The following is a 27,723-nucleotide window of genomic DNA, read 5'->3' on the forward strand; positions in this document are numbered from 1 at the left end:
TCTCAGAAGTCACTTTGTCAGAGAGACCGTCTGCAATATACCAAGGAGCAACGTCACCCACACCCCTGGCAGCCCCTAACCCCCTTAATCCTGCTCTGTTTTCTCCCGCTCTCAAACTCTGTGCGTGTCTCTTTTCCCCACCGGAACGTAGGCTCCCAGAGGCCAGGACTCTGCTGTTGTGGTCACTGCTCCGTCCTTGGTGCGAAGAACAGTACCTGGCTCTTAGCAGGTGCTCAGCACATGTTGACTGGATGATGATGGATGGCTTCATCCGCTCCACAAACCTGTGTTGAGAACCGTCGTGTGCCAGGCACTGTGAGCACAGGGAACCGAATGAACAAGACAGAGCTCCACAAGGAGCCTGCCGTGGCGTGGGGGTGACCGAAGGTGACATAATAGTAATGAGTAATAGCTGCTGAATACTCGTGTGTGCCAGGCACTGCGCATTTCTTACTCTCTATAGCATTACGAGTTAGCCCGTGTTTAGAAGATGATGTCAGGCTTAGGGGTGTATGACTTGCCCAAGGTCACTCAGCTAATGAGGCCCAGAGAGGCGGGGCTGGGGCTGGCACTGTTTGATCCAAAGCCTGTCCTGAACCACTGCACCCTGTGGCCTCTCTCACCACACACAGCCTAACCTCGTCCTTACTCAGATAAACGTGCTGGGTGCCTGAACTGCAGTTTTCTCCCTGTGCCTGAGGAGCTGGGTGGGGGTGAAGTGAAGGGGCTGGGTGTGAAGGTGGGAGACACGCAGATGCCCAGGGGCCTTCACCGCAGTTTGGAAGACAATGTGGTGACAATCTGTTGAGAGCTGTGTCACAAATAACGTCTTACTAATATAGCATTGAATTGTCCAGAGATTTATTAATGTTATGAGTTACCGTGGATTAATGACGAGCTCCTGGCCTGCATAACTTGATGCTTCCTCGAGTGGGAGAGAAAGAGTTAGAGCTGCAGGGTCACCTGGGGGAGTGACTCTCACAGGAACTGCATCCATCACGTGTGATGTGGCAGAAAGAACAGAGACACCCGGCACACACGGGCAGCAATCCTGGAATCTGTGGGTTCTCTCGTCTCTGGTTCCTCCCAATTTAGAACTAAGTGTTAGGGAATTTCCTTCTGCTGGGGCCCTGGTTTCCAGGCTGCACGGGGAACGTGCCAATCAAACACATACTCGTCATTTCTGAGGGCGCCTTCAGCCCCAAGTGAGCTGGACTCAAAGTACTTAAGAGGAAACTTCGGATACTCTCTGACCCGCTTAAAGCCACAGGCTCCCTTCTGACCCCTCTGGGGGATTCCAGTGCTAACTGGCTTTAGGAACCAGTGGCTTTCAATACTCCCAACTGGCTGCAGAAGTTGAGGGAGCATTCGCAGAGGAGGAGAGAGGCATTTGTAGTGCTGGTAGAGCCGGTGTTGGGAACCGACCAACTGCTTTTATGGGAGGTTCCACACACACACGTTTTTCCTGTATGTTCAAGATTTTTCATTATGAAGAATTTCAAACGTGCAAAAGAAGAGAGAAGAGTAAAATCAGCCTCCATATACACATCCTCAATAATGACTTCATCCATCCCTTTTTTCTGTTTCCTCTTTTCTGAATTATTCTAAAATAAACCCCAAAATCATAGGAGTGATGTAGGGGTCAGTTCACCCCTACATTCTTTGATGTGCATCTTTAAAAAATACGGGCATTTTCCTACATAACCATAATGTCCTGTCACGTTTAAGGGAAACATTTTAAAATGCCCATTTAAACAAACAGTTCCTTGATTTCATCCAATACTCAGTTCATGCTCAAATTTCCCCTTATCTCAAAAGTGGCATTTTACAGATAGTTTCTTTAAATCAGGATCCAAACATGGTTCCAGTAAAGATGTCTTGCCTGTTTTAAAAATAAAAACAGTTTGGGCCAGCCCCAGTGGCCTAGTGGGTAAGTTTAGCATTGTCTTGACATGAGTACAGCCATGTTTGGCCACTCCATTGACCTACAGCCAACAGCACAAAAAGAAATATAAAAGCTGCTTTCTGCGTGGTGGGAACTGGCCCTTCTCCCATGGAGACAGTTGCAATGTGTAAAAATTTCAAGACCCTTCGGGCACCCCAGCCTGGGGCAGACTGGCCATCTGTGCCGGGCTGGGACAATAAGCAGGGTAAACAATGCACTACACAACTACTGGGCTGGGACGATAGCCAGGGGGCTCAGTGCACATACGCCACTAATAGCCATTTGTGCATGGGAACACTGGATGCTTGCTCTGAAAAAAGCTCTATAATTGCTTACTCTGGGAATTATTGATGCTATAAAAAACTGCTGGAGACTGAGGCCTGGTGAGAGTTCCACCTGTGGAAGGGACGCCTTGCCCAGGACGTGTGATTCCCGCCCAGCTGTGTTGATTCACAGGACTCTCCCGGCAGTGGGGCATGGATGTTGTGAGTAATTGATTTATTGTGAGTAATTGATTTATTGTGAAGTAATTAATCTGATGTGTTCTCTTTTCGGTCAACCTGGTGTTTCTCTTTCCAGTTGATTTGTGTCATTTCCCTTCAGTCGATCTGGTGTTTTTCCCTCATATTATATGACCTATTTGAGTCTGCCGCTATTTCAGCTGATCTGGTGTTTCCTTTTCCGATTGAGCTGGTGTTTTTCCCTCTTATTATTTGACCTATTTGGATCTGTTTGTGCACTATCGCCTTTACTGTCCTCTATATAATAAAATATACCTTCAGTCCATTTGTTTGGAGTGGAAAGTTTCTTTTATGTCTCCGATCGAATCCCTGAACCTCTCATAACAAGCATGATCCACTTTGGCGGCCTTGTTTGGTTCCCAGGCGCGGACCTACACGTCTGTTAGTGGCCATGCTGTGCTGGCAGCCCACATACTAAAAATAGAGGAAGTCTGGCACGGATGTTAGCTCAGGGTAAATCTTCCTCAGCAAACAAAAACAGTTTGCTTTCTTCCCTTAGAATTGTGTCAGAGAAGCTTTCATGTGAATGCAGAAAGAACTAGGCCATTGGTTAATAACACCTACAGGGCCTTCTCTTGTATAGGTGCGCCATAATATTTTAAACCACTTCTGAATTTCTGGACGTTCATGTTGTTTCCACTTGTATTCTTTCTGTCCATCACAAGTGGTGCTGTAATTGTCATTTGTCCTTGTGAACTAATAAACAGAAACGCCAAATACAAACTATTTGCAGCCACAGAAAAGCAGCACAAGATGAGATAAGTCCTCCTGGTTCCTTGGAAATGGGGTCCAATGTCTGAGAGTGATGACAATGGCCATTGAGCTCCTTTCCCCTCCTCACATCCTTCCTACGGCCATCAGGGGCTGGCAGGAGTGCCGCTGCTCTCAAGTCTGACTGAGTCTTGGGTTAAGAAAAACAAGGGGAGGAGGAAGGCAGGAGGAAACTCCAGCACCTACTAGAGACCTGGCTGTGTTTACAAGGATTGAAATGCAAACCGTTCAAGCTCTGAGTCCCCGGGGAGCTGCTGCTTCCTGCTTCTCTTTCCTCCTGCAAATAGGATGTTCAACTATTGTCCCTTCTTGGCTCAGGGTGTGGACTTGATTGTCTGTCCATTCTTTCATTGGGGGCTTTGTGGAGCCGGCCTTTAGGGTTCTAGAATATAAGGGGGGGGCATCAGAATTGGCCACCTCAAAATATGTTGCTTTACCTTGATTAGTTTCCAGAACAAAAGACTGAAAGAAACTTTGACCTCCCCCCTACAAACTACCTAAAAGAATTTAACATAGAAGGTCTGTTCCAGAAAGGAGCCACTCCCATATGATGGCTATAGTATAATGTAAAATCGATGTGATAAGAAAGGCACCAGCAAGCCCATCTTATGGAAATTCTGTCTCTGGGGCCACATTCTCTATAGGTGGCCCAGTAAAGAGTCATCTGGCAGACATTTGCATTTCCATCTCCATGTAAATTGTCTTCCTTCCCTCTGAAATCCCAAACCACTATCCTCAACACCCCCTTTGTCTTTAGCTGAAAATACTTAAGCGAGCAGCTTAGTCAGAATGGCCAAGTGGCTCAATTTTCTTTCTGAGTTTCTCCCGTTTATACATGTTATTAAACTTTGGTTTTCTCCTCCTAACCTGCTCTTTTAAATTATTTGGCCAGCCATAAGAACCTTAAGGGAAAGGGCATGGGGGGATTCTCCCTCTTCCCCAACATAAGCAAGGGCTGAGATTTTTTTTTAACCACCCTACATCTGGGAAGAAGAAGTCTGGCAGTGACTTCCAGGGCATGATCTGCTCGCCGCGAGAGAAAAGCCAGTCGTCAAGAGGCAAGATGGTGGAAAGGAAAGGGCAATTTATTACAGCTTGCTAGCAAGGGGGAAGATGGCCAACTAATGTCTCAAAGAACCATTTCCCAGAACAAAATAGGCTAGTTATAAAGAGGGCTGGTCTCCGAGTGGGGAGGCATCTGGTCTCAGGGTGGGGGCATCCATCTGGTCTTAGTTCCTGGCAGTCTTTTGTTTTACTGGATATGCATCAGAGACCAGAGCAATACCCTCTACCCTGATCTTTCAGTTGTCATTGATGATGGCTATCAGCTTAGACTCTCTGCCCGGGGGTCATCACATCACATTCCTAAGGAACTCTCTTGAAAGAACAAAGTTATCAACTTATAGCAGCTGTTGGATTCCCAAGGGGAAGGGGAGGGAAATCCCAACTCACCAGGTCTCGGGATGACGCGGGCCCACAGACACAGAAGACCGAACTTGATGCAAACGCAAGAGGTTTATTGAACGGAGCTCCGGGTCGACTCGTGTCCCTCGCAGGAGACAGAGGGGTTGACCCCGAGCCTTAGGGGGCAAGTTCTTTTATAGGATTTGGGAGCATAAAGCGGGAAAAGGTTGGCGCGGTTTTACATGATTGGTTAATTCAAAACATTCAGACAGTTACATTTCATGGCGCGAATTGCTACGGCGCGAAACAGCTATCAAGGTGCACACACATGTCCCCACCTGGGCCCCCTCCACCCCGACCCTCCCAAACTTATCCCTCTGTAGCACTCCCTTGTTCTCAATTTTCTCTGAACAGTTTAGGGTGAGTCTTCCGCGAACAGAGTCAGTTGGGATCGATAGACTCTATTCATAGAAGACTCGCCCCAACTGCCCCTTAAGGTGTTAACATATTAAATTTTTAACATAATTTACATCCTTCATTCCCCACTTCTTCTTTTGTCCCTAGTTCTAATCTTAGAACTTAGTTTTCGGTGTCTACTATTAGTGGCTCATGGCGTGGGAGAGCTTGGTAATGGCGTTGGAGCATCATAGCATGCACTGCATTGACTCTTTTTCTTATGAAAGTAGTAATTCTATTGAAAACACACGGTCCAAAAACCAAAAGTAGAAAAAGAATTAACAAAGGCCCTGCTAGGGAGGATAGTAAGGACGTCACCCAGGGGGACTTAGCGAACCAGGATTCAAACCAGCTTTGTTGGGCCTCCCTGCTTCGCTGCCTCATGTCCAATCTCTTCTTTAATTTTTGCATTGAATCTCGGACCACCCCTGTGTGGTCTGCATAGAAACAACAGTCTTCTCTAAGAGCTGCACAGAGTCCTCCCTCTCTTAAAAACAGCAGATCTAATCTTCTTCTATTCTGGAGCACTACTTCAGACAGGGAGGTGAGGGACTCTTTTAATTTAGAGATGGACTGTTCTAAAGTCATGAGGTCTTTATCTATAGCACTGCTCAAGGCAGCTAATCCCCTTTTTCCTGCAACTAAGGCTGCAGTGCCAGTCCTTACGCCCGCGGCAACTCTCAGCCCCAGGAGTACCGCTAGGGTAAGGGATATTGGTTTGTTTTTTTTTTTTTTTTTTTTATAGTCTGGATCTCTGGTCAAATTCATCCTCGAAACTATTAGCAGTATGATAATAAATTCTAGGCACCAACTGCACAAGCACGCAAAAATCTTGTGACGAATTGAATACGCTAGTTGAGATGCAGGGGGTTAGGCCCGTGGTGCAGGCCCACCACCTATTGGGTCCTGGTACCAAAAAATGACCAGGAGTAGTCGGAAGGCTGACTTCAATCTTATTACATAGAGCCTGGTAGCCTGGGGGAATTTTTCCTAAGCATAGTCCTGAACCGGTCCCCGACACATCCGTTAGGGTTAGCCGCCCTTCTTTGCCCCAAAGACAAGTCGTGTGGTCTGGGGTGTTATTATAGACCCCCATGGTGGCAATTCCTTCATAATAAGGGGGGGCTGACCGCTAGGCATAGCCAGCATGATTCAGTCATTTCAGGGTTGGAATCATTCAAGGCGTAGTAAGCTCCCCATACTAAGTTAAACAGTCTGTGCCATCTTTGCTCAGTAGGTACTGCGGGAGGTGGCGTAGATGGTGGTCGCAGAGCAGATCTGGTGACCATATCTACGGCCCCATTTAGGGTTATGGATTTTACCTGGGGGGGTTTGGGGCTATTTAACCCTATCGGTCTGCTGGCGGGGGATTTTTGGGACAGAGGGGACCTCTGATCGGCTAGGATCCCGTTTGGCCCTATTGGTCTGCTGGCGGGGGGTTCTATTTTTAATCTAATAGAGAAGGTCAGGCCATCATCGTACCGTTCTTTGTACAATCTTATTCCCCATGAATGACCATTCCCGATCCAGGTTTTAATTGTTTTTCCCTTCCCTGTGAACTGAATGGTTAAGGGGTGGCACCAGGTATTGCATTCTGAGCCCCGACTCATCTGGTGGCTATAATTTGCTCTAACCCTGATTAAATCCCAAGAAGAGGAGGGTTCCCAATAAGTAGTCCCACTGGTTTCACATCCCCAGTTTTTACAGTAGAAGTCTTCTTTGCCCCCGCACCAGGAGTCAATTGAACGAGGTCTGTGGTGACCGGGGCACACGTAAAAGGGGTATGCCTTTAGTTTACCCTTGCGATGGGGGGAGTGGCATCCTCCGGCTTGTTTTGCCCCCCCCCTCGTCGACCCATGAAATCCCAGTCGGGGGTTCCTATAGCCAGTTTACAAAGGTCAGGGTGTAAGTCCGGCCACCATGTCCAAGGGGAAGCAGTTTTTTTGGATTGACCAGGTTATATCTCCTACCTGGGAGACGACTTGCCACGTGAGCAGTTGAGGAGCGTGGGGATTAGGATTGGACGACCTGCTTGCCGTTCCCATGACGCAAACGCAGCTTAAGAGGGTTATCAGTCTTTTCCACCTTCCAGAGATCTGCTGCATTCTGGGGTGCCTTCTTTACGTGTGTAGCGTGAACCCAGGAAGTTATACCGTCCACCTTGACTGCTGTGGGTGTAGTGAGGAGCACCACGTAGGGCCCCTTCCAACGTGGTTCTAGCGACCCCGTCCGATGTTGTCTCACAAGGACAGAGTCCCCAACCTGGAACTGGTGCGGTATGAGCAGATCACCAGGCTGGTAAGCCTCTTTTAGCTGGTTCCAGATGTCGCGCCTGACAGCCTCGAGTGCTTTCAAGCGGGCTGACAAAGGTATAGAAGGTACAATGTCAGGGTCATGTATCCCTATTTGTGCCAAAGGGGGAGGGGTTCCATAGAGGATCTCAAAGGGTGTAAGTTTTAAGGGTCCCTGTGGGGTGTTCCGGACGCGGAACAGGGCAAAGGGCAGGAGGGCTGTCCAGTCACTACCGCCGGTCTCCATAGACAATTTAGTTAGGGTCTCTTTAATTGTTCTATTCATCCTCTCTACCTGGCCTGAACTCTGGGGTCTATAAGCACAATGTAATTTCCAATTGACCCCCAGTTGACTGGCCAGTCCCTGACTTACCTGGGCAACGAATGCAGGACCGTTGTCAGATCCAATTACCTTTGGGATCCCGAATCTCGGGAGGATTTCTTCCAATATCTTCTTGGCTACTACAGAGGCAGTCTCTTTTCGGGTGGGGAAAGCCTCTACCCATCCTGAGAAGGTATCTACAAATACTAGAAGATATTTATTTCCATACCGGGCCGGTTTGATTTCAGTAAAGTCTATCTCCCAAAAGGTTTCAGGCCTATCTCCCCGGAGTCTATGTCCAGTGCGGTATTTGGTAACTGCAGCATTTGTGAGAGCGCAAGCTCTACAATCCTTATAAATTTCCTCAGCCGCCTTTCTCAAATCTGGTACCTGGTACGGGGAGGCCTCAATAATTTTAATTAGTTTCTGAGGGCTCAAGTGGGTTAGCCGGTGTAGATGTGATAGATATTCTCGCCCTTCTGCAACGGAAAGGACTTTCTCTTCTTTAGTTAGTTCCCCACCGGAGGCAGCTTTGCTGACCTTAGCTCCCTGGAGAGTCAGGACCATAGGTCCTAGTGCCGCCCGCTTGGCTAGGCGGTTCCCTTGAGCTATGGGGTCGGTGCCTTTCTGATGACCTGGGCCACAGTCTTATTTTCAGCTAACCTTAACGCCTGTGTCAGGGCGATAAGCTCAGCCTTTTGTGCAGAAGTCCCTTCCGGCAAGCGGCTTGCCCACAGAGTCTTTTTCCCGTCTACCACAGCCGCCCCAGCCATCCTCTTACCTTCTGCCATGAAGCTGCTGCCGTCGGTGTACCAATTAGGGGCTCCAGCCCATGGCTCATCTGGCAGATCGGGTCGGGTCCCCGTTTCTGATGCTAAGATGTCGCCGCATTGGTGAACAGGTACTTCATCATCTGCTTCGGGCAGTAGTGTGGCCGGGTTTAAGATGGCCGGTGGGACGAAGGTAATTCTCTCAGTTAGGAGCAGAGTTTGGTAGTGAGTCATCCGGGCGTTAGTCATCCATCGATCTGGAGGCTGTCTGATAATGCTCTCCAAGGCATGGGGGGCTACTATGGTTATCTGTTGGCCCAGAGTTAGCTTATCTGCATCTTTTACCAGCTGGGCAGTGGCGGCAATCGCCCTTAAGCAGGAAGGCCATCCACTGGCTACCGGATCCAGTTTTTTTGATAGATATGCGACTGGGCGCTTCCAGGGCCCAAGGGCTTGAGTTAGGACTCCCCGGGCGATTCCCTTTCTTTCATCTACATGCAAGGTGAAGGGCTTGGTCAAATCTGGTAGGGCCAACGCGGGTGCCTCTAATAATGCCCGTTTTAGAGTCTCAAAAGCCTTCTGGTGCTCTAGAGTCCAGACAAAGTTCCCACTTTCCTTAGTCAATGGGTACAGTGGAGCAGCCAGGGTAGCAAACCCAGGGATCCACAATCGGCAGAAGCCGGCTGTCCCCAGGAATTCCCTTACCTGGCGAGCGGAGGTTGGGGCCGGAATCTGGGTCACAGTCTTTTTCCGGGCGTCGGTTAACCACCTTTGGCCGTCTTTTAGTGTGTAGCCTAAGTAGACTACTTTCTCCTGGCACAATTGTGCCTTCTTCTTTGACGTCCGGTACCCCAACTCACCCAACTCGGCCAGGAGGCGCTTGGTTCCTTCCTCACAGTCTCCCGGGGTTTCCGCCGCCAACAGTAGATCATCTACATACTGTAAAAGAGTCACTTGAGGGTTTTTAACCCTATTGTCAGTCAAATCCCTGTGGAGGGCCTCATCGAACAGGGTGGGGGAGTTTTTAAACCCTTGAGGCAGTCTTGTCCAAGTCAGTTGTCCAGCGATCCCCATATCAGGGTCGCGCCACTCGAAAGCAAAAAGTAATTGGCTCTTTGGGTGCAGCCGCAGACAGAAGAATGCATCTTTCAGGTCCAGGACAGTATACCATTTCCGTGATGGGGGGAGGGAGCTGAGTAGGCTATATGGGTTTGGCACAGTAGGGTGTAAGTCCTGCACTCTCTTGTTCACTTCCCTCAAATCCTGGACCGGCCTATAATCAGCAGTTCCAGGCTTTTTTACAGGCAGGAGAGGGGTGTTCCAAGGAGACCGGCAAGGAACCAGGCATTCCCTTGCCCAGTGTCCTCTCTCCTTACAATAGGCACATTGGTCCTTGTCTTAGGGCTGTCGTCTGCGCGAGCCTGGTCGTGGGGCGTTGCCCAGGTTCCCTGACTGCCTATGATCTGGCCCTGTCGCCTTTATCACTGCGGCCAGTATTTTGGTCAGTTTCTTCTCTTGTCTCCTATCTCTCTTATCTTCCCTCTCTTCAGCCTCCCTTCTCTCTCTCTCTCGCTTTTCCTCCTCACTCTCTCTTTTATGATACACCTTTTCAGCCTCCTTTACCACGTCCCGCAAGTCGTAGTCCTGCAGCCCCTCTAGCCTTTGTAATCTCCTTTTTATATCTGGGGCAGACTGTCCAATAAAGGCCATAATGACAGAGGCCTTTTGCCCTTCCGAGGATGGGTCGAAGGGCGTATACCTGCGGTAAGCCTCCATCAATCGTTCTAGGAAAACGGAGGGAGGTTCAGTGGGCCCCTGCTGGATCTCTCTTACCTTAGCCAAATTGGTGGGCCGCCTTGCGGCCCCTCGGAGACCCGCCACTAGAGCCCGGCGATAAACGGACAGCGCCTCCCTACCTTCAGCCATGTTATAGTCCCAATTGGGCCGGTTGTGCGGAAACCCTTCTTCCGCTTCCGCTATCGTTGCCGGCTGCCCGTTGGTGCCTCGGATATTCTTTCTTGCTTCCTGTGTGATTCTTTCTCTCTCCTCCGTGGTAAAGAGTGCCTGTAAGAGCTGTTGACAATCATCCCAAGTGGGCTGATGGGAAAACATTAGGGACTCTATCAGGGCAGTTAATCCAGCGGGGTTTTCTGAAAAGGGGGGATGGTTATTTTTCCAGTTATACAGGTCTGAGGAAGAGAAAGGCCAGTACTGGAGGGGTGACAGCTGGTTGGGCCCCGCAGGAGCTCCATACTCTCAGCGGGAGCGCCACCGTGGTATCAGGCCCGTCTGGAGTGGCTCCGCGGCGGCTTCGGGTTCCAGCGGAGGGACCCGAGCCAGTCGCCCTCCGTCCTGATTGCGATCCTGGAGCGGGGGAGGGGTAAGGGGGAGGCGAGAAAGGGGGCCATTCGGGAGGAGGCTCAATCTCAGGGTAGACCCGGGGGGGGGGGGGGGGGGGGGGGCCGAAGGGGTCTCCGACTCCGCTGTTCGAGTTGATTTCGATTTTTGCCGTGTCTCCGCATCCTGCAGCGCCAGGACTCGGGGGCTTAGTTTTTCTGCTTTTACCCATGGCTTAACCCACGGGAGTGGGTTCTGCACCAGATCCTGCCACACTGTAATATATGGTCGTTGGTCAGGATGGGACCCCGGTCTCTCCTGGAAAACAATAGCCCTCACCACGAGGATAATAGTTAGATTAAACGTCCCCTCAGGGGGCCAACCCACATTGAGGGAGGGCCACTCAGAGGTGCAAAAAGTCTGCCAGCGCCCTTTCTTTATTTCTACCAATAAGTCGTGCGCTCTCGCTCGCACTTCAGTCTAGTGGTCTAGGGTCAAGGAAAGGGGGGTCGTCACAGTCTGTCCCATCCCGTCAAAGGAAGTCCACGTAACGAACAAAAACAGAACAATAAACACTAAAGACACACTAAAACACAGACAACCCTGCCCGGAAGGCGTCTCTACAAGCCAGCCGAAGGCGGCTTCAGACGGGAGGGGTTTCCGAGTCCTCCCCGGGAAAAGGTATCGCTCCTTTTCCCACCTGGAAGGGGGGTTGGTCAGGCTTTCCTGACTCCCCTTATCCCTTGGGGCGTCCCCCAGGGTTGCAGCCTGCAGTCCCTAGCACGTCTGCCACTGCAGCCGTTCGGTCCTCACGGCCCGAAGCGGCGGCTGCCCGATACTGAAACCAAAACAATAAAACAATACTTTGCGGCGCCACACACATTCACACACTCAGTCACTCAGGCCTACCTCCAAGGGGTCTTCGGAGTCTGGGGTTACCGCGTGGATCCCAGACGAGCCCCCAAATGTTGGATTCCCAAGGGGAAGGGGAGGGAAATCCCAACTCACCAGGTCTCGGGATGACGCGGGCCCACAGACACAGAAGACCGAACTTGATGCAAACGCAAGAGGTTTATTGAACGGAGCTCCGGGTCGACTCGTGTCCCTCGCAGGAGACAGAGGGGTTGACCCCGAGCCTTAGGGGGCAAGTTCTTTTATAGGATTTGGGAGCATAAAGCGGGAAAAGGTTGGCGCGGTTTTACATGATTGGTTAATTCAAAACATTCAGACAGTTACATTTCATGGCGCGAATTGCTACGGCGCGAAACAGCTATCAAGGTGCACACACATGTCCCCACCTGGGCCCCCTCCACCCCGACCCTCCCAAACTTATCCCTCTGTAGCACTCCCTTGTTCTCAATTTTCTCTGAACAGTTTAGGGTGAGTCTTCCGCGAACAGAGTCAGTTGGGATCGATAGACTCTATTCATAGAAGACTCGCCCCAACTGCCCCTTAAGGTGTTAACATATTAAATTTTTAACATAATTTACATCCTTCACAGCCAGGAGGGGCCATAAAGTCCAGAGTTAGTCAGAGGTCATTCCAAGTCACAGTATGGTTTCCCCTCTACAATATGACTTCCCTTACGTCAACCTTTTATTGATCAACCTTGTATTGAGCCGGTATCAGCAGGTTGAATAGTCCCGCATTTGCTTTCGAGCCCTGCCCTCCAGTGCTGTGTGGCTGACACATTTGTGGTTACTCTGCCCTTCGGGGCATTAAGTAATTTCAGTCATCTGTACCCGAATTGCTGCTCTGCTGTGGGAGAGGACACAAAGCAAAGCTACGGGCAGCTCCCCCAAGGCCTGAGGTTTCTCTTCCCCGACCAGGACTCCAAGGACACTGAGTTTTGAATCTAGATCACATTCTTGGTTCTCTCTCTGGCCTTGAATAGAGTTATTTTTTGAATTACAGAGTTTCTTTTAACTAGATGAAAGACACGTAAACTTGAAGTTTATTTTGGCAGGAATCTCTCAGAGTGTACAGTAGACCCGTGGGTATGGGGAGCGGGTTTGCAAACCCTGTCCTTGCTCTGGCTGGCCCAGCAGAACCCCAGATGCTTTGTTCATAATGTGTCTGATGCTCCTGTCGGAGTGAGAGCCCCGGTCTTTCTTACATAAGCCGTTCCTGCAGGAGGTTGCTCTGGCACAGGGCGAAATGTTTGTGAAAATCTCGCTCGAGGATGTTGGTCCCAAAGAACGTAAAACATCTGTGGACATGGGTTCTGGCAGCCGGCAAGTGTTGCGCTGCTGTGTCCCTTAGCTGAGGAGGCTGAGCTGAGCTCTGGGTCAGAGGATATGAAACAGCCTCGCATCGTCGGGAAGGAGCTCCCACTGCGGAGGGTGCGGCGTGAGGCCCTCAGACACAGGACACCTCAGGACATGCCAGGCCCTCGGAGAGGATGCCGAGCTAATGACTCAATGTTGGCTCATTGAGGTTGAGCAAGAGAGAAGAAAGCCCCAGGGAGAGAAGTGAAGTAAACTAAGGGAGAGAGCTGGCACTTGGCTGGAGATCACTGGCCTCTTTCCGTGTTCTCTAAAAAATACCGTAAGGGACAGGGAAAGATTGAGTTCCTATTGTAAATCTTCTGTCAATTTTAGTTCATTTCCGGCTTTTAGATTATGACTCTTCCAGGGCCACCCTTATGCCCCCTCCTCCCTATCAGCAGGCAGGCATTAAAGTCACTGCAAAATGCAACCCCTTCCTGGGGAGACAAAGGGCTGCTGTGACGGGACGGAGAAACCGACGCATGACCTGTGCGTTGGGCTAACATCAGCTCCGTTATGAAGCAGTCATCTGGCGTCCTGGAATCACATTAGCTGGAGAGGTACGTGTTGATAAGTGTTTAGCCCATCTAGCCTGACACATTTGCTCTTATGCAGTAATAATTAGCTGGAGAGGTACGTGTTGATAAGTGTTTAGCCCATCTAGCCTGACACATTTGCTCTTATGCAGTAATAACTCGCCTCTGCTCCAAGCTGGTCTTATTCTCTGCTGTAGGAATGTCCCAGTTCCACCGTCAGTGTTTGGGCATTTTAAGGTTAGCAGTCATTGTGCTGTCTTATGTGGGAGTCACTGGCCACTTGCAGCCATTTAAATTTAAATTAAAGTAATTAAAATTTAAAATTCAGATCCTCAGCCTCATTGACTACCTTTCAAATGCTCAGTAGCTATATGCAGCTTATGGCTACCATATTGGACAGTGCAGAGATAGGACATTTCCTTCATCACAGAAAGTTCTGCTGGACAGCGCTGGTGTAGTACATGCAGGAGTTGGCAGCCTTTTGCATAGCTGTGCCAGGTTACACACACACATGCTCACAGAATCTCCCCATATCTCTTTTTTCTCTTGCTATGAAGGTGTGGTGGGTGGGGATGGGGGTACATCTCACGGTGGTGGCCCCTGGTGGCTGCTGCTTTCTAGTGGGGAGGTAGCATACACTCCTTCACTCACTCAACGTATTTCTTGCCTGTTATGTCCCACACACTGCAAAATGCTAGGATGCAACTGTGAACAAGGCAGAGCATGCTGAGGGCCTTCTAATGCTCGACCCAATGCCAAGTGCTGGGATACAAAGACAAGGGAGACAGAACCCCTGCACTTGACGAGCTCAGAGAGGAGACAGCCCCCCCAACAAACAGCACCGGGCAGTCAGGTGAGAGCAACTCTACCAAGGAAAGATGGACAGACAGACAACCCCAACCCACAGCAGTCAGGGAGAAGGTGCTTTAGGGCAGGAGCATTTGAAAGCAGGTTGGGAGAAACCCAAAGACGTAAAAACCATTCCAGTTGGAGGGAGCAGCCCCAAAGGCTCAGGGTGGGTAAGAGTGAGGCTGATGTGATCAGAGAGTTGGATTTGGCAGGAATCCAGGCCTTGACAGCCTTAGATTTCAGGCTAAGAAGTTGGGGTGGCGTCCTGAAGATAAATAGGATTTTAAGTAGAAGAGTAACAGGGAGATTTGCATTTTAGCAAGCTTACCCTGCCAACTGGTGGAGGAAAGAGATCTGAAATCGAGAGACCAATTAATTACGTGGCTGTCGCAGAGCTCAGTCAGAGATGAAGGACCTGGATTTTCAGCAGCAGTGGGAGTGAAGATCATACGAGGGACTTGAGAGGTACTCAGAAGAGTGTTAAAGGGTGTTGGCAGAATATAATAACTGGCTGGGGGGTGAAAGAGAAGAATCACGATGAGCAGTGCCCGGTACCGTTAACACGGATGGGGAAATGCGTCATCAGTAGGTGACCCTGGGGGAGGTGGGGTTGACAGGCTGGGGTTGGGGTTGGGGAGAGTGAATATAGCAGCCCATTTAGCAAGTAGTGGGAACCAGGTAGTGCTTGACTAGTCTCAGTCCTTGCTGTTTTTTCCTGGGCCTTTCTCTATGTGCTTGTTACTTATGAGCATCCTCCTTGAAAAGCCAGTCTCTGATTTCAGTATGTTCTACTTCCTCCAACATCTTTCAAATCCGTGTCCTCCTCTCTCTGTCCACTGCCCCTTCTTCATTGCAGGCCACCCTAATTCCAAGCTTGCAGCAGCAACGTCTCGCAGCCTTCATCCTGGCCTGCCATGCTTCCAATCCATTTTCCACAAAGGCGGTGGTCTTTCTAAAACAGAAGTGCGGTCCATGCGTTTCCTCAGTCAAGTTATTCAGTGACTCCCATTGTTCTTTACTACGTTCCTTAATTCACACTTTCTGAGCACTTACTAGGCATGCTGCTGGAGACAGAGAATGGGGACAGAGCGTCTGCCCCTAGGAGTACACAGACTTGTGAGGAGAGTTCAAAGGCTCATGTTAAAAGAAAGAGTATGGATCATCTCTTCTCCATTCCTCTCTGTTCCTGAAGCCTTCGTGGATTATCTGCCGTCTCCTAAAAACAATTCTAGCCTGAATCTACTTTCTCAAGTGATGTTGCTGAGAACCTTATGCTGGAAGCTTCCCGTAGGGAGGGGAGCTGCTGTGGAAGCTGAAGTAGTTCTGAGAGCTCAGGGCCAGGCTGTGGGTCTGAAGACAGAAGCTTGGAGAGCTTGACCAGAAACTGTTCCTTGGGCCACGGCTATGGCGAAGAGCCAGTGCTGTCATCTGCCGGCCAGAGGGAAGATGCACCCACGCCCGTCCTGTTTGTAGGAGGCGGAGTCACGGGCAGCCCCATGGGGAGGGAAGGGACCTTGTCACCACATGTTTAGTTTAGACACGAGGAAACTGGTGAGAAGGTCACATAACCGGTTTATGGCGTAGTCGGGGCCAGAAACCAAGTTCAGGGTTCTATGTAATGCTTGATGCGCACTCCTCTGGATTCAGACACGTGGAGGGTAAAATCTTTACATTGCAGTCCAGCCTTTTCCTACCTCTTCCTCTGTCCTCCCTTTTGTCAGTCCTTGGGGATTATGTCACTGCACTTCCAATAACAACCCGCCCCCTCCCTGTCCACCTCCTCCAGCCTTGCCCAGTCTTTGCTTTGGCTTGGTCAGAAGCCAATAAAATAGTCAAAGAAATTTTTGAACTTTTGGAGGACTGAGGATTGTGGGCATGCCCCACCCCCCAGCTTCTCATTGAGGATTTCATCTCCTGGGGTGCCCAGGAAGGGGAGTGCTGGGGATAGGGAGGGGGATGGAACTTCACTTCCAGGACAGTGCGGCCTGTGCAGAGCAGACCCCCAGATGCCTGGCTTGCATCTCCTGTAAGCTCCATGTCCAACACCTCTTTTCTGTAGGACAAGCATTGCTCACGCTTGTGTCCTGGTGCATACCCACTCTTTCTTTTACACCCACCCGTCTTCACCCCACACTTGCTCTCCACCCACTCCAGGAGGGACAGTGTAAGCAAAATGACTTTGTTTCAGAGGCAGTTCAGCTAAGTCTTCTGAGATGTCTGGGTCTTGTATGTGCTACTCTCTCCACCACCTCTGTTTGCCATGTACACACCTCCGTTATAATTACAGTGGAATGGGCTAAGTCAGGTTTACCTGTGTTTCTGTTTCCTCTACTGGATTGACGAGCTTATCGAGGTCAAGGATTGTGTCTTTTACATCTTTGTATCTTAATCGGCAGTACTTAATCAGTGCCTGGTACATGGTGACTAGTCAAAAAATGTTAGTTGGATGAGTCAATAAATGAATGAATAAGATGAATGATAGACAAAATAATGCAGGCAACTAGACAGCAAGGAATTTTTATGTAGCACCATGGGACAAGTGTGCAACTCCCCAACTTTGAAGGGGATGATGCTTATATGAAGTTTCATATTTGATGTATCTATTTTTAAAATCAGTCATCTGTCTAACACCAAATTTTTACTTGTATGGCACCTTGTGATTTTCAGTGCTTTTTCACCTTCATTATCTTATTTGGTACTCACAAGCATACACTGGAATAGAGAGGTCAGGTGATGAGCCCACAGGAATTAAGTTTGCCTGTGTAGAGCTCCGACTTCCAAGCCTGCTGTTCCTGCCCCCATGCAGGCTCCCGGGCCTCTGTACTAGACTAACCTCCTTTGCAGAACTCAATTATGTTACCAGGAGGAAAAGTACACAGCTTTGCCCTTCGCAGAAGGACAATGAAATACTGACCTCTTAAAGGAACGCCTGTTTGGGGCGCTGCCTCTGGAAATCACTAGGAGAACTCGAGGTGTGCGTTAGGGTAGGACGCATCGACGCCCATTAGAGGAACCCCCTTCCAGGATCGGAAGGTGATTGGAACCAACAGGTGGAAGTCCTGGGGTGCCTGCTTGAGGGGGCCCCCTGGGTCCACGAAATGAGCCAACACGAGGGAGCTGCAGCAACGCAGAGAGGGGCTGAATCTCCACATACTCCACTTGCTATTTCTTTCTTAAATATAAAAATGTATAAACTCTTAGCATGCAAAAGATATCCATATCAAAATTACTAATATTGCAGTTTTTGAAAATTTACTTCTGCAGATATTTGATGCACGTGGTGAGAGGGGCCTTAGGAGCTGCAGACAGGCACTACAAAAATCTGTCTTGTCAAATCTTGCCTTACAGACCGTGACGAGAATTTACTATTTGTGATACTGCACTACATACAAAAGATTGAGCAACTGGACATTTAAAAATAAGCATTTTCAGTTTAATAGATTAACTGGAAATGTATCTGTCACAACATGTACCATTTTGATATTAATATTTTTCCATATGATACAATTTTGCATGGGCTGAAATAAACGGGTCAAGCTAAAACAAGAAAGGCAAAGGCAATTTGCGAAAAGCTGGAGAAAGTAAAGCAGGACGCTGCCGACCCCGTGTGACCCTCGAGAAGCAGAAGAAACCAACACGTCTGGTTCTGTGTCTGGAGCAGAAGAGAGGACGTAGGAACCTGGAGGTGCTGGCTACAGAGAAGGGCAATAAAGGATCATCACGAGAGAATGAGTCTCACTAGAACCTTTATTCTCTTCCACGAAATGTTAGAAAGGATTGTCCAGGACCTTAACTCTCATCAGGAATTTGTTTTTCTGAATATCCTGCATGGTTACCTCGCCTGATACAATTTTCTCCCACGATGGGAGACTCGAGACTGTTTGAAGTCATTGATCTTCCGTGAACTCAGAGCTTGAGTGCCACCATTCCTGAGAGGAGGGAAAGAGGACAGAGAATTAACCAGAAATCTCTGATTGTGTGATCAAGACTGGTCCGAAACAGAAATGGTCAAATGTCCTTGAGCTTTTAAAACTGTGTACCCAGAGACAAATACTGAATTTTGCTGCCCAAACTAGGGTGCGGACACATGACTCTTTAAGTAAACACGTGGACGCCTACGTCCGTTCACTTATTCGGCAAATACTGAGCACAAGGTGCTGTGCTAGACACCAAGTGTGGTTTTGCCTCCTGAGCGTTCACATTCTCGAGGGGAGGAAAGCCGTGCACACGAATGTAAGAGAGTGGAAAGTGGTGAGGGCAGAGATCTTGCTACGGGGGATGTGGAGGAGGGGGCCATCCCATGAGAACTGAGGGGAAGAGGAGGTGCACACGCCTGAACGAGGGACTTGTCACTCGTGTCAGTAAGAGTCCAGAAAGGCCTGTGATGGACTTGTGCGCCTGGTGAAACCTGACCAGGCAGTAGGCTCCTGGGGCTTCCCCAGGAGCGTGAGCCTCCCCAGCCCCAGCTCGCTAGCCCAGGGTACATACGTTGCTCATGTTGAGCCAGCACTTCTCCAGCACATTCCCCTGTGTGTCAGAGAGCTGTAAGGCCGTGCGCAGGAAGAGGTCGCAGTTCTGCCCGTCTCCCACTAGTAAGCAGACATAGGCCATCAGGTGGTAGAGCCTCGGGTAGAAGACGGGGCCAGTGGTATTTTGAGCCACCAGATTCTCCAAGTTCTAAAGAAAAAACAGCGTATCAGAATCAGAAAGGGGTCTGTGATGGCAAAGTGTTTTCCTCCACAGATGATTTGGGAATATTTCAAGGATGTGAGCAATCAAGTGAAACAGTACGTTACAGAGACGTACATAGGAAGTGGGGGAGATAAGATGGCAGACACCAGGTGGAGGAGGCCTGGTGGTCTACTCAGACCACGACTGTGGTATGGGTGGGCTCATGAACCCTTCTCTGCAACCACTTTTAATTTTTTTTAAAGTTTCTTTTGATTACCAAAGCAATATAAGTTAATTGTTCAAAATTTAGGGAAAAAATGAAAAGGGCCAAAAAAAAGTAAGAATCACCTATAACGCTAGCACCTAGAAAGAAATACTTTTAACATTTGGGTACATGCTTTCCCACTTCTCTATTTCTCTGTTGCTCCCTGACACACATACACACGTGCTCACATCCCCCGCAACTGGATCAGGCTAATCACACAGGAGGGGAATATTGTTTTTCTCATTTAGCATCCCATTATGAACATTTTCTGGTAACATAGTTCTTTTACTTCAGGGCTCACACATTCCAGTGCTGACAGGAGCCAGCAGGTAACATAAATAAGCAGGCTGGATGTAACATAAGGAGCAGGGGGATTATGTCCTATGGGAGAAGGTGTGCCCCATCCAAGTGTCACCCCTGGTCAATTCCAGCCAATAGCTGCCCTTTTGGAACGCGGGCCTAGAGTCACCAGATACTCCAATTTATTTATTTATTTTTTTTGTGAGGAAGATTTTATTTATTTATTTATTTATTTTCTGAGCTAACATCCATGCCAATCCTCCTCTTTTTGCTGAGAAAAACTAGCCATGGGCTGACATCCGTGCCCATCTTCCTCCACTTTACGTGGGACGCTGCCACAGCATGGCCTGACAAGCGATGCGTGGTGCACGCCCGAGATCCAAACCCCAGCTGCCAACAGTGGAGCTCGCGCACTTAACCACTACACCACAGGCTGGCCCTAGATACTCCAATTTCTAAAAGAAGAGTCAGAAATTCAGACTTGTTTATGTGAAATATCCCAATATTTAAATGTAGCATTTCTAAGTTAACCGTCTTCTTTTCGAAGGGCATATGGTTTTTATTTTCTCCTAGTTTTTTTAATACTATAAACCTGAGATCAACACATTTATAGATAAATTTTTGTTTGCCATCTGATTATTTCTTTAGGATAATTCCTAGGAGGAGAGTTAAATGATGTGCATGTTTTAAAGATATTTATGGGTTTTGTCAGAACGCTCTAGAAAGTTCATGAGAGCCCTTCAGAGTACGAGTGCGTCTTCTCCGTGTCTTTGCTAATTTGATTGTCAACAAAACGATGTTTTATTGCATTTACTTCACTATTATAGAAATGGAATTAAAACATTGAGTTTTCTTGACTAACCTGTTACATGTCTTTTTAGTCCATCAGTTATTCAAGAAATTAAATCTCTACTGTGTACAAGGCATTGTTCTGTGTACTGTGGGACATACAGAGTTTGATGCTGATTCATCTGTGTCCTTGTATTCTTTCTACTTCCTATCCCCCACCCCATCCCATCCCCAGGCTTCCCACCTCACCCTCTTCTCGAACTCAAGTAAATCACAAACTCCTTGAGTGCAGAGAGAGTGCTTCTTTGTTGTAATCCCAGTAGCACCTGTTGTATTTTTAACCTGACTGTCTTTGCAATAGGTGAATTTTATCACTTTACCACTTGTTAAATAAAGACGTGCTTTCTTTTAATCACTTGCTAATTTATCTATCTGGATTTTCATACATCAACTTGGCCAAAAGTGTGGTACACTTTTATTAGTGATTAAATGAACATTTAAAAGTGATAATGACAGCCAACTTACTTGTCATAAGTAATATGCCCAGTATTTGAAAGGAAAAACAGAATGTTGGAATAAATTAAATCATGTGTAATGTGGGCAAAAATCTACTTTTTCTGAACAACATGGAGTCAAGCATGTCTGAAAATCCCTCATAAGTTATTTTCTTAACTTAAGTAAAGACATTTACTCTATCAAATTACATGAAACAAATTACATAATACACAAAAATGACATAAATTATACGTAATACATAATTACACGAGACAAAAGAATGCTTTTTTATAACCAAGCAGTTCCCACATCCTGAGTGAGAGCCAGTAGAACGCTGTGTGAATCAGGAATATAAACGTGTTCCATGTCAAAGGGTGCACGCCTCCGAGCAGTGATGACAAAGAGCTTCTGTGTCTTTGGAGGCAGTGGTTTAGTGAGCTGTGTCAGCAGACTGCAGGAAGAGATCCTGAGGCTGTGCGTGGTGTGAGTGGTAGTGAGGGGGCTCCCGCTGGGCAAATCTAAGACTTTCTCTTCTACACAGCGGGAGTGAGAAAGATCGACCTCACGATGGTGTCCAGAGGATAAATGAGCTACTATACTTCACTGGTCCCAAGATGCCTTGTTTTGAAACATTTTAACATCTCTGAAATAGGGATGTGCCTTAAAGTCATCAGCATCTGGATTCTGGCAACAACCTGAAGGAATTTGGAAGCAGATTCTTCGCTAGCTCGGCCGACACCTGGAGTTTAACTTCATAAGACCCTAAGCCGGGAACCCAGTCAACCCCATCCAGACTTCTGACCCGCCAAACTGTGAGATAAGAAGCGGGTGTTGTCTAAGCTGTTAAGCTGGTGGCAACTGGGGACACAGCAATAGAAAACTAACACACCTGCGCTCAGCTTTCAGGAGAACGAGGCAAGCAAGTGTCAAGCTGCTGGCAGAGGTTCAGCCCTGCCTTCTTGGAGGGGGCTCGCCCACAGAGGCCGTCAGCTCTGGGAGGCAGGCACCAGGGCGAATATGCTCACTCGTAGCGCAGCGCCTAGTACCTGGTGCTTACTCCATATATCGCTGAATATTTACTCTTTCTGTGTGCAAAGATTTATCCAGTAAGATGTCTATTACAGCCATAGCAGTAAAATACTACAGAAAAGTTCTATCCAAGAATAGTTTGGCAATGTAATCTAATAGTATATCTGTACAATAAAATATTATGCTTCCTTTTAACTAGTGGTGTAGAAAGCAATTTAATGACAGGAAATTATATTTTATTTAATGCAAGTTAAAAAAAATGGAAATGCATGCACACATATAGAAAAAACTTGAGGGGCCGGCCCGGTGGCGCAAGCGGTTAAGTGTGCGTGCTCCACTGCTGCGGCCCGGGGTTCTCCGATTTGGATCCAGGGCACACACCGACGCACCATTTGTCAGGCCATGCTGTGGCAGGCATCCCATATAAAGTGGAGGAAGATGGGCATGGATGCTAGCCCAGGGCCAGTCTTCCTCGGCAAAAAGGAGGAGGATTGGCAGATGTTAACTCAGGGCCGATCTTCCTCACACACACACACACACACAAAAACTTAAAAAGTGATGTCTCAATATGTAAACAGTGGTTCTCAGGGCTGGCCCAGTGACATAGTGGTTAAGTTCTCGCACTCCACTTTGGCAGCCCAGGATCCGTGGGTTCAGATCCTGGACACAGACCTACACAACACTCATCAAGCCATGCTGTGGTGGCATCCCAGATACAAAAAAATAGAGGAAGATTGGCATAGATGTTAGCTCAGGGCCAACCTTCCTCACACACACACACAGAAAGTGGTTCTCTCTGAGTAGTAAGTTTATGGGCAATTTATATTTTCTTCTAATTTGGGGAAGAGGTTACCTTCACAAACTTGTACTATAAACATGTATACATTCTGTAATCCGAGAAAACAATTATCACAGGAGGTAGGTAGAATCCATTTAAGGCGTGATTTATCCCGGAAACCAGAGGATGAGCCTCACCTTGAGTAGCTCAACTCCACTGTCTTGAGCATTCTCAGATTGCTCTTCAATTTGCTTTTGAAGGTAGAGAACTTGCCCCTCCATGTATCTACTGATCCCTTCACAGTAAAGAGCCATCGGGGTTCTTCTTGGCACTAGATTTTTAGCTGTCTTGGAAAATATGTGAAACTTGTCCCATTCCTGAAGTCTGGCATACCTGCACCACCACGGAAGAAAAAGAAAAATCAGTATCGCCCTGGGAATGGGCTGATTTTCTGAAATAGTCTCTCTGGATGTGTAGCTCCCAGTACCCGGGCCTCTGGAAGCCTGCCGCCTACCTACCCAGAGGAAATTATGTGACATGGAGCAAGGACAGAATAGAATTTTTTGATGGTTTGAGATGAACAGAATCCTTGGGAACACTTGGGCCATATTAGCCACCATTTATTTAACTCTGGGGACTCTTTAAAGATTTTATTTTATTTTTTTTCCCCAAAGCCCCAGTAGATAGTTGTATGTCATAGTTGCACATCCTTCTAGTTGCTGTATGTGGGACGCAGCCTCAGCATGGCCGGAGAAGTGGTGCGTCGGTGTGCGTCCGGGATCCGAACCCGGGCCGCCAGCAGCGGAGCGCGTGCACTTAACTGCTAAGCCACGGGGCCGGCCCTGGACTCTTTAAAAGTGAGGTAGATCAGACACTTGGAGCTGTAAACTCTAGGGCTGGAAGAAATTGCTCCAGTCCCAGAGAGAGGTGGCCTAGGCCCGACCTACTCAAAGTGCGAGCCACAGACTGCATCATCAGTGCACCTGAGTGCTCCTTAGACCTGCAAGCTCTCTGGTCCCCCTAGATCTCCTGAATCAGACAGACTCTGGGGATGGGGCCAGCAATCTCTGAGTTAAGCCCTCCAGGTGATTGCTGTGCCCACTCAAGTGTGAGGTGCCTTGGCCTAGGCCACCGCTGTTGAAAGCACTCTCCAGGTGAGACAGGGTAGGATGGGAAATTAGGATGATTTTTGGCCTTTTGATTCCTTGAACTTTAACTCACATGGGCAAGTTAATTTGACTTTGAACTTTCATTTCTTTGGACTTTAACTGGCAAGGGTAATTAATTTTCAGATTTTAATTTCTCCCAAGGATTGTTATAATAAGAGAGTTCTATTCAAATTTGGAACTGCTCTAGTTTGTGGCACTTTATATGGGAATGTCTTCAGATTGTCGTTTAATCTCATCACAAAATCTCTGAATATTGGACAACACAGCTGCATATATACTTTGAAATGGGAAGTAGAATAAGAAGTGACTTTCAGTCTTGGAAGTAATTTAATTAATATTCAGGAGGCTTACTGTTGATCCACTTCCTTGAAGGTAAGGCCATAGTTGAGGCTTACTGAGTAAAAACCTAATGGGTTAAAGGGATTAAGCCTCAGGCTTCATGTGTGAATGGGGTCCAGGGGAATCCTTCCTCCTGGGTCCTGAAGTTTCCTTCCCTGTGAGAAAGCTCCGGTCTCTTTCCCTGCCTCACTCACTCCTCCGTGATAAGCAGTGACTTAGCGGGTTGAGACTTCGGGAGAGGAATTAGGCAAGTGCAGCTCAGTCTCTGCCCCTCTGCTTCATCTGGAGAGCCAGTGAGGCCCATGGGGAGCACAGTACTGCTCTTCTCGCTGCCATGAGGTGGAAAGAGGCCTGCCTCGACGGGGAGACCCGACCCGCAGTTTTCCAGAACTGCGTGCTGCTGAGCGGGTAAGTCTAATCCTGGGGTCCAACACTAGGAAGGCCACTTGCCTGCAGATACAAGCCACATCCTCCAACACCAGCTCTCTCAACAATGTTTTCCGATATGATCAGATTCTGGGGTGGGGGTGGGCCAGTGGTGCTATTTATTAGTCTCCCTCAAACCCCAAGACTCCTCAGAAGCAAGTCTTCCTTTCTTATTCATCTCGAGTACCACGGGATATGTACATATTAAATGCTTGTGGCATTGAATACAGTTGAGGCAGCGTCACTCTCCGGCCTTGGTCGAGGGGGATGAACTAGGGGACCCCTAAGGTGTCTTTCAGTATAAATCCCCTCTGACGCCTTCCATCTGCCACAAGTATAAATGATAAACACTTTTACTTTCTTTCCTTTTTTTTAAAATCTCATAGAACTGTTCTTCACAATTCAACATTGTCAAATTTGGGAATGCAGTGATAGTAATACATCGTTACCAGACAGCAAAACTCGAATAAAGTCCCAGGAGGATTCCACTTTGGAACTGGAGGACTCTGTGGTCTTTATTTTGGTGTATGAATTCCAAACATTCTTCAAATGTCCTATAAACAAAGCCTACAAAAGAGAGGGACAGGAGAACGTTGCTGGTGGTGGGGGGGGGGGGTGGTCATCTTGCTGGCCTGGTAGCTTCCAGGAGGATCTCCCACTGTGGGGAGAGGCCTCAGTCTCTGATCACTTTATGATCCAAAGGGCCCTGTACTGCAACAAACATGTGTCTGCACTGCCCTGTATCTGCTGAGTCCCAGCTTTTTTGGAAGTTTACGTATATACGATACAATTCCACAAACTTGACTGGGCAGGCGTGGGGTTTAAACCAGCCCTCCCTGCCGGAGCCCTGCTGGAGTCTGCGACTTCTCCATCTTCCCGCCCATGCTTCCCTCGTTGGCAGCAATACCCGCGACCCCTTTCAAAACATGTGTTGGGAAAAGAATGCCCAGGTTGGCCCCTCCGGTTTAGTATGGACACTGACGGCTGCCTCCTTGGTGTAACCTGAAGGTTATCAGGAAATAACTTGTTTTTCAAAACACCAGCAGCTACCAGTGCTTAGAACTCTTACCATTAGCAGCCTGAGCCTTCATTCTAAAGCATGAAGTCTCTAAGAATATCTTGCTAGAAATTAGATCCCCTGGTAAAAGTCACATAATAAGACACCGTCAGTCACTACCACTTGTGTGTAAATTGATCGGACACTTTAACTGGCAGCTTTATACCCCACAGGTTCCTCCAGGCTAAATTCTCCTCCTTGGTGGTCCTTTATAATCCTTGCCCCTTCTAGATGGTTCCTCAGCTCATAACACCAGGCTCTCTCCTTCTCTGTCCCCTGCGCCTCTCCAGCCAGAAACCTAGCGGTCTCAGAGCCCCAGCCCTGAGAGCTGCCACACCACACCAACACAGTGCCACGCCCCAATTTCTTATAAGTTCCAAAGCCGCACTTACCTGAATACAGCATGATGTCCAGGCAGACAAAATAGAAAAAGGCCTTGCTGAAGATGTGCTCTTCTGCTGTAGAGAGATCCCACAGCGACCTCAGCACCTGGATCAATTGCTTGTGTCTGCGGAAAAGGGAAGGTGGTGGGACTGAAAAGCGGCGGGGAGGAGAGGACGAAGTTCAGTCCTGGTCTACTCTCGGTCCTCCAGGTAATCCAGGAGCAAATGTGACCCTCGACAGCCTTCAGACCCATCCCGAATCTCAAACTGGCTCTTTGTTCCAACTGTTCTCTCGCGGACCTCAGTATCAGGGTGACCGGAGTCAGGCCAAGTCGTCCAGGGCCTCTGGCCCTGGTTGCTGTTCTCAGAGCCTTTGCCTTCCCTGTGAGACTGGTCCCTTTCCCGCCACCTAGCAGTGCTGGAGGCCTGATTCCCACAGTGGAGACGACTGTCGGAGTCTCCTCCGGACACTGGCCAGAGCAACCAGATTAGAGATGATGCATGTGAAAGAATTCCGCGCAAGGAGCAGTGGTATCCAAAGGATAATCAGTTATGTCATCTCACTGTAAAGCCTGCTGCCTTCCCTACCCTACGGCCAGGGTACAGTGAGCTCAGAACACGCAATTACTATGGCTTCCTCCCCCTACTCTTGGAAAATGCTTTGAGATAAATACCTGGTTTTCAGGAAGAGACATTTACTGAGCCAGCAGAGGACTATATAGTGTTCGTTGGGATTCCGGAGCAGCGCCCGCATCTTGTGGGCTCAAGAGCCTGGGAAGAAAACAATTCCAGTATATTTCTGGGTGTTACTTCCATCTGCATATCCCTTCTTGCCCAGCCAGCCCTTACCTAAGTCATAGGCCAAGTCCAAGTGACCCATTATGAGCTTGATGTAGCCCAGTGTATCGGCCACATATGTCACGATTTCAACGCCCTCGCCTTTCAGGGGGAGGTTGAAGATCTGCTCCATGGCCATGACTTCGTACTTGAACCACACGCCCTGGTAGCCAGCCAGCTGGTGGTGCAGCGAATAGTCCAGGTAGGCCTTAATGATCTGAAATGGCAGCAGTGGAGGAGAGAAGGGGCAAGACTGAGATGGAACCCACAGCTGAAAGCCCAGGGACGTCACCCAGTGTCTGCCAGGAAACAAGTCGATTGAGCTTGGGAGTGGAGCTGGTCATCCGGTCAAGCCATGGGCTTAGATACAGGAATTAAACTGGGTTTCTGCCCCTTATTTACTGGAGCATCCAGGACAATCTCAATGGCCTCTCATGCCCACAGAGTCCTTAAACAAAATATAAGAATCTTAATTTTGGGGAAAAATAAAAACAATATCTTATATGTGGATATATGATTGCATAGCAAAAAGCCTGGAAGGATTCACTCCCAAGTGTCAACAGTAGTCACCTATCTGTTGGAGTTAGAGGGGAGATTTGAGGGAGGAGAGGGACTTGAGTTTTTACTGTATGCATTTCTGTGCTATTTAATTTGTTATAACAAGCATGTGTTACTTTTGTTATTTAACAATAAATGAAAGTTGGTTTGGTTTGTTT

The 27,723-nt window shown here is 48.3% G+C and overlaps 1 protein-coding gene across 1 annotated transcript in view; it reads right to left on the bottom strand.

Annotated features, from left to right (window-relative positions):
- Window positions 1–18,025: 18,025 nt before the first annotated feature.
- Window positions 18,026–27,723, bottom strand: part of LOC131401950 (adenylate cyclase type 10-like) — a 29,409-nt gene continuing 19,711 nt past the window's right edge. Inside the window, 7 exon segments of the mRNA XM_058536998.1 lie at window positions 18,026–18,398; window positions 18,958–19,146; window positions 22,994–23,189; window positions 25,180–25,297; window positions 26,180–26,295; window positions 26,845–26,941; window positions 27,020–27,224. Coding sequence (XP_058392981.1) covers window positions 18,237–18,398; window positions 18,958–19,146; window positions 22,994–23,189; window positions 25,180–25,297; window positions 26,180–26,295; window positions 26,845–26,941; window positions 27,020–27,224 — 1,083 coding nt within the window. The 3' untranslated portion in view covers window positions 18,026–18,236.

The sequence above is a fragment of the Diceros bicornis genome, chromosome 4 (assembly GCF_020826845.1).
Source record: "Diceros bicornis minor isolate mBicDic1 chromosome 4, mDicBic1.mat.cur, whole genome shotgun sequence".
Lineage (NCBI taxonomy): Eukaryota > Metazoa > Chordata > Mammalia > Perissodactyla > Rhinocerotidae > Diceros > Diceros bicornis.